The following is a 10,120-nucleotide window of genomic DNA, read 5'->3' as shown; positions in this document are numbered from 1 at the left end:
AAAAAAAAATAAATTAAAAAAAAAAAAAAAAAAGGAAATGTGCCATAGTAATGTCAGATGTTAACTCTGGGGGAAGTGGGTGCCAGATAGCTGAGAACTCTGTGAAGCAGTCATCTCAATTTTTCTTTTTTCTGTAAATCTAAAACTTATCGAAAAATACTCTATTAAAAATAAGAAAAAAAATCACACCAGGGCTGTGGACCCTGGATGTTTCCTTACCTGTCACCACTAGCTCCAGGGTGTCACTGTACCGGAACCTGGAGAACCCTATCCTATATCGGCACCGATAGCGCCCTCCTTTGTTCGCGTCCATGTGGTCAATGACGAACTCAGGCGTAGTATCATTCCAAAACCCCAGTTTTTCGTCTCTCTTCTCGTACGTGGAGTTTTTTAGCATCATCAGCCAGATCAGGTAAGCGTCAGGAATGGCCTGGCACTGGATTCTCACAGACCCACCCCAGGGAACCACAGGACTTGACCTGGTAGATATGAAAGGCGTGGAAAAGTTCCCTGGAAGAAAATTAGGGTATGAAGAACCTGTCATTCTTTATTTAAAGAAAAATTTAGGCCAGGTGTGGTGGCTCACGCCTGTAATCCCAGCACTTTGGGAGGCCGAGGCGGGTGGAACACGAGGTCAGGAGATCGAGACCATCTTGGCTAACATGGTGAAACCTCGTCTCTACTAAAAATACAAAAAATTAGCCAGGCGTGGGGGTGGGCGACTGTAGTCCCAGCTACTTGGGAGGATGAGTCAGGAGAGTGGCGTGAACTCGGGAGGCGGAGCTTGCAGTGAGCTGAGATCCCGCCATGGCACTCCAGCCTGGGCCACAGAGTGAGACTCTGTCTCAATTAAAATAAATAAATAAATAAAAATAAACATGTAAATAATTTATGATGCTGAGGTTTGGGGTACGGTGGATCCTGTCACCCAGGTGCTGAGCGTAGTACCCAGTAGGCAGTTAGTTTTTCAAGCCCCTCTCTTCCTCCCCGTCTAGTCGTCTCCAGTGTCTATGGTTGCCATCTTTATTTTTTTTTGTTATTATTTTTCGAGACAGAGTCTCGGTCTGTCGCCCAGGCTGCAGTGCAGTGGCGCAATCTCGGCCCACTGCAAACTCCGCCTCCCGGGTTCAAGCAATTCTCCTGCCTCAGCCTCCCGAGTAGCTGGGATTACAGGTGCCCGCCACATGCCTGGATAATTTTTGTATTTTTAGTAGAAATGTGGTTCCACCATGTTATCCAGGATGGTCTCGATCTCCTGACTTCGTGATCTGCCCGCCTTGGCCTCCCAAAGTACTGGGATTACAGGCATGAGCTGCCATGCCCCAGCAGCTCTGGGTTCCCCTGGGAAGCACTGAGATGGCAGATCAGGTGGTTCCAACCGCCCTTGCTGAGAAGGACTCACCAGCTTGGGTGGCGACTGAGCGGTGAGGAGCCCTCATTCTCAGAACACTCAGAAGAATGAAACACGTGATTTCATCAGCCTGCAGAGGAGTGGGGTGGTCCTCCCTCCATAGGCTGGCTGGGGAAGGATACAGCCTGTCTTCCCACCATGCACTGCCTGAAGGAACTCCGTGGGCAGAACAATCCTAACAAAGGAAACGGTGGGTGCAGAGCCAGTGATTGTAGGAGGCTCCTCCAAGGCCCAGGAATGGACCAGGTGAGGGAGTCACCCCTCCCCACAACCACAGAGCACTACTGCTAACTTTGTCAAAATATAAGAGTTGGGGGGCCAAGGGAGGCAGATCACTTAAACCCAGGAGTTTGAGACCAGCCTGGCAGACATGGTGAAACCCCATCTCTAAAAAAAAAAAAAAAAAAAAAAAATTACAAACATTTTCTTGGTATGGTGGTATGTGCTTGTAGTCCCAGCTACTTAGGAGGCTGAGGCAGGAGGATCACTTAGCCTGATAGATGGAGGCTGCAGTGAGCCGAGACTGTGCCACTGCGCTCCAGCCTGGGCGACAGAGCAAGACCCTGTGTCAAAAAACAAAACAAAAAACGAAACAAAACTACAAAACAGCCTTGTGGCTAAGATCCTGTATGCTGGCCAGCCCCTTTTAAGTGCCACCTACTGGATCACACGTCAAAATACAAGACTGAAATATTTTGCCAGTAGACAACGAAGTGAAAAATCCAGCCACAAATAAAGATTCCGTGCAGAGTCCTGGCATCTGAAAACACCCAGAAATGAAGCTAAGTGACTGTATTCAACTGACATCACAGTTAAAGGAACACCAGCCCTCACACAAGAGAAAGAATCGACACCAAGGCCGGGCACGGTGGCTCACACCTGTAATCCCAGCACTTTGGGAGGCCCAGGCGGGCGGATCACCGGAGGTCAAGAGTTCAAGACCAGCCTGACCAACCCGACAAAACCTGGGTTCTACTAAACATACAAAAATTAGCTGTGTGTGGTGGCACGCAGCTGTAATCCCAGCTACTTGGGAGGCTGAGACAGGAGAATAGCTTGAACCTGGGAGGTGAAAGTTGCAGCCGTGAGCTGAGATCACGCCACCGCACCCCAGCCTGGGCAACGGAGTAAGACTCTTGTCACACAAAAGGAAAAAATAAAAGGAACACAAGAACTCTGGCAACTCGATAGTCCCCTGGAAATCTGGTTCTTAGCTAGATTGAGATGAATGAAACGAGGGACATAGAATTCAGAATCTGGATGGCTGGGAAGCTCATGGAGATTGAGGAGAAATTTGAAACGCAGTGCAAGGAGTCCATGGTGGAGACAAACTGGGCTTCTGAGTTCCCACAATTCTTTTTCACGTGTCGGGGACTGGTCATTATGCCACAGCCATCAGACAGAGAGGAGTCTAGTCTCTCTTACCCGTGAGCCCCCACCCCCACTTTACCAGGCAGAGCCCCCAGCTTGGGACTGCAGAGCAGCTGCCCTACCCTCAGCATCCTCACTGGTGGTGCCTCCGTGTTTCCCTGGGGAATGGCTCCCAGAGGCAACTGACGGCCCCTCTGCCACCGCCATGGCAAGGATTCTGCCCCTGCTGCCTGTGGTCTGAGGAAGAACAAGGAGCCTAGGAGCTTCATTCATGCTTTATTTTATTTTATTTTATTATTAGTATTTTTTTTACTGAGCATTTGTAGAAATGATATATATATACACATATATATACACACACATATATATACACACACACATATATATATCTTTTTTTTTTTTTTTTTTTTTTGAGACGGAGTCTCGCTCTGTCGCCCAGGCTGGAGTGCAGTGGCCAAATCTCAGCTCACTGCAAGCTCCGCCTCCCGGGTTTACGCCATTCTCCTGCCTCAGCCTCCTGAGCAGCTGGGACTACAAGCACCCGCCACCACGCCCGGCTTAGTTTTTTGTATTTTTAGTAGAGACGGGGTTTCACCGTGTTAGCCAGGATGGCCTCGATCTCCTGACCTCGTGATCCGCCCGCCTCGGCCTCCCAAAGTGCTGGGATGACAGGCGTGAGCCGCCGAGCCCAGCCTTCATTCATGCCTCTAGCACACCACAGTCACCGTAAGAGAGGAGCTCAGTCTCCTCTCCCTGCGAGCCCTCAGCCCCCTGCTCTTCACCAAACCCCAGCCTGAGCCCGCAGCACAGCAGCCCCACCCTCTGCGGAGCGTGCCTGGGAGCTGTGGGTCTGCATTTCTCTGTGGCGGAGCTCCCAGAGGCAACTCACAGCCCCTCTGCGGCTGCCACTGCGGTGGTCCTGGCCTTGCTGCCCTCAGACTGGGGAAGGAGCAAAGACTCTGAGTGCCTTAACCACACCTCCCGCAAGCTGCCCTAAGGAGAAGAGGCCAGTCTGTCACCCCTGTGACCCACCTGTCCCCGCTGCTCATCACTAGGCAGGGCCCCTAGCTTGGGCCCACAGCGCAGTCGCCCCACTCTTGGCTCATCACACTACTGATAGTGGCTCCACATCTCTCTGGGGTGGAGTCCCAAGGGACAAGTGAAAGGCCATCTGCCACAGCCACTGCTGAGGTCCCTTCCCCTGCTGCCCCCAAGCCACGGAGGGAACATAAAACCTGAGCTCACCCCAGCGCTGTGATGGGCAGCCTGGGAGTGCGGAGCCCAGATCTGCAGCCAGCGCTTGAGTGGGAGAGGAGCCCACACATTCAGAGCATGAGAGGGAGCACAGCGGCCGTCATGAGGAATGACCTACTGGCCATTATGCTTAAGCATCGCTTACTGGATTGCAGCCCAAACTTCAACACCAAAAATGCTTGCTAATATACCCCCCGTTATACCAAGGACAAGAATTTAGCTATCAGTAAAGACCCTGTGCGAAGCCCCAGGCCTCTGAAACCACCCAGAAAAGAAGTCTACTGACTGTACTCAAATTACACCACAGTTAAAAGAAAAAAGAAAAACACTCCAATTGCACCACACTTAAAAGAACATTAGCCCACACGGATGAGAAAGAATTAGCACAAGACTCAAAAAGCAAGTGTCTTCCTTCCTCCAAATTCCCACACGAGCTTCCCAGCAAGGGCTCTTTACCAGGAGGAAGTGGCTGAAAGGACAGAAATAGAATTCAGAATATGAGTAGAAATCAAGGTCATCAAATTCAGGAGAAAGTTGAAACCCAATGCGAGGAATCGAAAGATTACGATAAAATGACACAGGGGCTAATCTAAGAAACGGTCATTTTGAAAGAACCGAACGGATCTGATAGAGCTGAAAAACACACTGCAAGATTTCATAATGCAATCACAAGTATTAACGGCAGAATAAAGCAAAACGAGGAAGGAATCTCAGAGCATGAATACTGGCTCTCTGAACTAATTCAGTCAGACAAAAATGAAGACAAAAGAATACAAAAGAATGAATGAAATTTGAAACCTCTAAGAAACATGGGATTATGTAAAGAGACCAAATAGGCAACCCATTGGGGTCCCCGAAAGAGATGGGGAGAAAGCAAGCAATATGGAAAACATAGTTTTCCATGTTGGAAAACTAGCCGGGCGTGGTGGCAGGCACCTGTAGTCCCAGCTACTCGGGAGGCTGAAGCAGGAGAATGGCGTGAACCCGGGAGGTGAAGCTTGCAGTGAGCCGAGATTGCACCACTGCACTCTAGCCTGGGCAACAGAGTGAGACTCCATCTCAAAAAAAAAAAAAAAAAAAAAAAAAAAAAAAGGAAAAGAAAAAGAAAAAAATAAAGACAGAACATGAAGACCTAACTATCCTAAATATCATGCATCTAACACAGAAGCACCCAGATTCATAAAGCGTGTTCTGAGAGACCAACAAAGAGACTTAGACAACCACACAATAATAGGGGGGGACTTTAACATCTCGTCAACAGTGTTAGATCACTGAGGCAAACAAAGATATTCAGGACCTGAACTCAGCACTGGACCAAAGGGACCTGATGGACATCTATAGAACTCTCCACCCCCAAAACAACAGAATCTACATTGTTTTCATTGCCCCGTGGCACATACTCTAAAGTCAATCATGCAATCAGACATACAACAATCCTTAACAAATCCAGAATAGTGAAATCATACCAGGCACATTCTCAGAGCACAGTGGAATAAAAATAGGAATAGATACTAAGAAAACCACTCAAAACTGTACAATGCATGGAAATTAAACAGTCTGTTCTGGAATTTGTGGGTAAATACAGCAGAATCTCTGGGACACAACTAAGGCAGTGTTAAGGGGGAAGTTTATAGTACTAAACTTCCACGTCAAAAAGTTAGAAAAAGTTCAAATTAACAACCTAACATCACAACGAGAGGAACTGAGAGAACCAAGAGGAAATCAACCCCAAAGCTCGTAGAAAACGAGAAATAACCAAAACCAGAGCTGAACAGAAGGAGATTGAGATGCAAAAAACCATTCAGAAGATCAGCAAATCCAGGAGTTGGATTTTTGAAAAAAATTAGTAAGACAGGTGACTAGTTAGACTAATTAAGAAGAAAAGAGAGATGATCCAGATAAACACAATTAGAAACAACAAAGGGGATATTACCACTGACCCCACAGAAATACAATCATCAGAGAATATTAGGAACACCTCTGTGCACACAAACTAGAAAATCCAGAATAAATGGAGAGATTCCTGGACACATACATCCTTCTGAGATTGAACCAAGAACAAACTGATTCCATGAACAGACCAATAATGAACTCCAAAATTGAATCAGTAATAAAAAGCCTACAGAGCAGAAAAAGGCCAGTACCAGACAAACTCACTGCTGAATCCCATCAGATACATAGAGAAGAGCTGGTACTATATCTACTGAAGCTTTCCAGAAAATTCAGGAAGAGGAATGCCTCCCCAAGTCATTCTATGAGACCAGCATAGATGCAAAAACATGACAGAGACACAACAAAACCAGAAAACTTCAGGACAATATCCTTGTTGAACATAAATGCAAAAATCCTCAAGAAAATACTAGCAAACAATCCAGCAGCACATCAGAAAGCCAGTCCACCACCATGAGGTAGGCTTTATTTCTGGGATGCAAGGTTGATTCAATATACACAAATCTTAAATGTGATTCATAGAACAATCCCCCGGCCACACACATATAATCATCTCAATAGAGCTTTTGATAAAATCCAACATCCCTTTATGCTAAAAAACCTCGACAAACTAGGCATTGAAGAAACGTACTTCAAAATAATAAGGAAGATCTATGACAAACTCACAGCCTACATAATATTGAATGGGCAAAAGCTGGGAGTATTCCCCTTGAAAACTGACACAAGACATGGATACCCTCTGTCACTACTTCTATTCAACATAGTACTGGAAGTCCTAGCCAAAGCAATCAGGCGAGAAAGAAATGAAAGGCATCCAAATAGGAAGAAAGGAAGTCAAACCATCCCTGTTTGCAGGTGATGTGATTCTATACCTAGAAAACCACAATCTCTGCCCAAACACTTCTTAACCTGATAAACGACTCTGACAAAGTTCCAGGACACAAAATCAATATACAAAAATCAGTAGCATTCCTATGCACCAAAAACGTCTCAGCTAAGAGCCAAATCAAGAACAGAATCCATTCACAATTACCACAAAAAGAATAAAATACCTAGGAATACAGCTAACTAGGGAGGTGGAAGATATCTGCAAGGAGAACTACAAAACGCTGCTCAAAGAAATCATAGATGACACAAACAGATGGAAAAACATTCCATGCTCATGGATAGGAAGAATGAATATTGTTCAACACACAAATAATTCAGGCTATAGAAGGAGCTGGAAGAGAGCAGACATGGATGGACATGGGGCTTACACCCATTAGGAGGCTAAGGCAGTAGTAGTTGGGGTGGCAGAATATTCAGTAGTACTCTAAGACTACTGCATGCTTAGTACTGCAGTAGTACTATAGAATAGTAGAATGTTCAGTAGGATTAGACTATGGCAGTATCCCTTTAAATGAAGTGACAGGAGGAAGTAGGTTGCTAAAACAAAGCATAAGGAAGGATGTTGGGCAAATGACTCCTGATTTCCTCATTCTTGCAGTTTTGAGCATTCAGTAGATTACAGATCCTTCATGGGCAGTCTAACACAGGAAAGGACTAACTATAAATCCAGGTCTGAGCATTAATGAGTCTGAAGGATTTGGCTATAACAAAGTGTGATAGAAATTATGCAAGAGAAGCACAGCAGAAACAACTGGAATGGGGACTAAAATAAGAATCTGTACTTCAGGCTATTCCTCAATTTCTTTATCCTGAGCTTCCAAGAGAGTCTAAAGGGGCTGGGAGAGATTTACAGGACACTTACCTTCCTGTGCCTGAATCCTCTGGCCCAGACAGAGCACTGGAAGAGAGAGATTTATGAAAAATCAAGCTTCCATTTCCAATCTTTATGACAAATCACCCTCTGTAATGATAGACCAGGAAAAGACCAGTACCAGATGGAGACACAGCTCAGTCCCACTAGATATATAAAGAAGAGCTAGTATTTTTTTTTTTTTTTTGAGACAGAGTCTCGCTCTGTCGCCCAGGCTGAAGTGCAGTGGTGCGATCTCAGCTCACTGCAAGCTCTGCCTCCCAGGTTCATGCCATTCTCCTGCCTCAGCCTCCCGAGTAGCTGGGACTACAGGTGCCCGCCACCACATCTGGCTAATTTTTTTGTATTTTTAGTAGAGACGGGGTTTCACTGTGTTAGGCAGGATGTGATCTCCTGACCGTGTGTTCCACCTGCCTTGGCCTCCCAAAGTGCTGGGATTATAGGCGTGAGCCACTGCACCTGGCCAAGAAGAACTAGTATTATTCCTACTGAAACTATTGAAAAAATCCAGGAGGAGGGACTCCTCCCCAACTCATTCTATGAGGCCAGCATCATCCTGATAACAAAACGTGGCAGAGACGCAACAAAACCAGAAAACTTCGGGATAACGTCTTTGTTGAACATAAATGCAAAAATCTTCAACAAAATACTAGTAACCATATTTCTATATGGGGTTCAATCATATTTTTTCCTTCCACAACAATCACAGTTTTGAGGCTCATTCTTTATTTTTACCTTTCAGATTCCAGCCCCTAAGTCTGTCTTTGATGGGAACCTTGGAACCATCATTAATCCCAGATAACACACTATAGGTTTAATAAAAATATTAACCCTTGAGTCCCACAAGCTAGGTCGGACTTGGGCAGAGACAAAGTTATAGACATATTGATAAAGGCTGCCTTTCCACTAAGGAGGTCAGAATCTCCTTGGCAGCCACTAAAATCTCCTAGTCATACTGTCAAGAGACACCCGGATTATTTTGGGATTTCCCTGTTTTCCCCTCTAACCCACTTTTACTCTGAAACTCACCGAGACACAGGAGGGTGGTCTCTTTGGGGTCCATCACGCTGACACGGCCTCAGCCCTGTTGGCCTCCTTTTGATTCACATTAGGAGGATGGCAGATACTCTTATGACAATAAGCTCCACAGGAAGTATGAGGAAGTATGAGGACAGAGCCCCTGGTCAGCGAATTTCCACATCTGTTGCCTCACAGCAAAGTGGAACAGTTTGTTCCTGAAGAACTTAGTTTCAGGTTGCTCTTGGGTGGAGCCCAAGAGAAGACATATATATATATATATATATTTTTTTTTTTTAATAGAGATGGGGTCTTGCTATGTTGGCCAGGGTACTCTCTAACTCCTGGCCTCAAGAAATCCTCCTGCCGAAGACCTATATTTCTATGTATGTTTCAGATGAGAAGTGAATGAGAAGTGAATTTTCATCAAGCCAGTGTCTAACGGTGTTCAAATCCATCTTTGAACCAGATCCTACATCCAAATGGAAGGGCTTGGGACAGAATATAAGGTGGTGGACACCATTCAGGCAGAGATTGTCTTCACTGGGCCATCAGTCAGAAGCTCTGTGGCTTTGTCTGTTCTGAACCTATGTTTCATCTCTGGGATTCATGGTCTGAGTATATTTACTTGGGCTTGATCAGGCATGCAGTATACCCCTTACCCTGGGGATGATCTCAATGCCAGAATGTGGAGGCATTTTCTCTGGCACTCTTTGTCATCTCTAAAGAAAGAATCTACTATTTTATTATACTGTTCTTTTTATTTGTATAAATTTAAGGAGCACAAGTGAAATTTTGTTACATGGATATTTTGTGTGGTGGTGAAGTCTGGGCTTTTAATGTAATTATCCTTAAATAATGTACATTGTTGCTCATTAAGTTTTTTTTTTTTAACTTTTAGGTTCAAGGGTACATGTGAAGGTTTGTTATACAGGTACACTTGTGTCATGGGGGTTTGTTGTACAGATTATTTCATTACCTAGGCACCAAGCCTAGTACAGAAGTGTTGCTTTTCCTGCTCCTATCCCGCCTCCCATCCTCCACCCTAAAGGAGACCCCATTGTCTGTTGTTCCCTTCTTCGTGTTCATGAGTTCTATTATTTAGCTTCCACTCATAGGTGAGAACATGCTGTATTTGGTTTTCTGTTCTTGTATACTTTGCTAAGGATAATGGCCTCCAGCTCCATCCATGTTCCCACAAAAGATATGAACTCATTCTTTTTTTTTTTTTTTTTTTTTTTTGAGACAGAGTCTCGCTTAGTCGCCCAGGCTGGAGTGCAATGGTGCGATCTCGGCTCACTGCAAGCTCCGCCTCCCGGGTTCACGCCATTCTCCTGCCTCAGCCTCCCGAGTAGCTG

At 45.4% G+C, this 10,120-nt stretch overlaps 1 protein-coding gene across 21 annotated transcripts in view; it reads right to left on the bottom strand.

Moving 5' to 3' along the window:
• Positions 1–8,966, bottom strand: part of FCAR (Fc alpha receptor) — an 18,915-nt gene extending 9,949 nt beyond the window's left edge. For 6 of the 21 annotated variants that reach the window (XR_013408523.1, XR_013408524.1, XR_013408527.1 and 3 more), the window contains exons 1-3: positions 8,775–8,966; positions 7,737–7,772; positions 220–510 (exon numbers count right to left, since the gene is read on the bottom strand). Coding sequence is in view for 14 of the 21 variants with exons in the window: in XM_077975849.1 (XP_077831975.1) it covers positions 220–510; positions 7,737–7,772; positions 8,775–8,808 (361 nt within the window). In the remaining 7 variants the exon portion in view is untranslated. 21 annotated transcript variants of the gene reach the window in all.
• Between the last annotated feature and the right edge of the window lie 1,154 nt (positions 8,967–10,120).

The sequence above is a fragment of the Macaca mulatta genome, chromosome 19 (genome assembly GCF_049350105.2).
Source record: "Macaca mulatta isolate MMU2019108-1 chromosome 19, T2T-MMU8v2.0, whole genome shotgun sequence".
Classification (NCBI taxonomy): domain Eukaryota; kingdom Metazoa; phylum Chordata; class Mammalia; order Primates; family Cercopithecidae; genus Macaca; species Macaca mulatta.
This window is presented reverse-complemented; position numbering and strand designations above follow the sequence as displayed.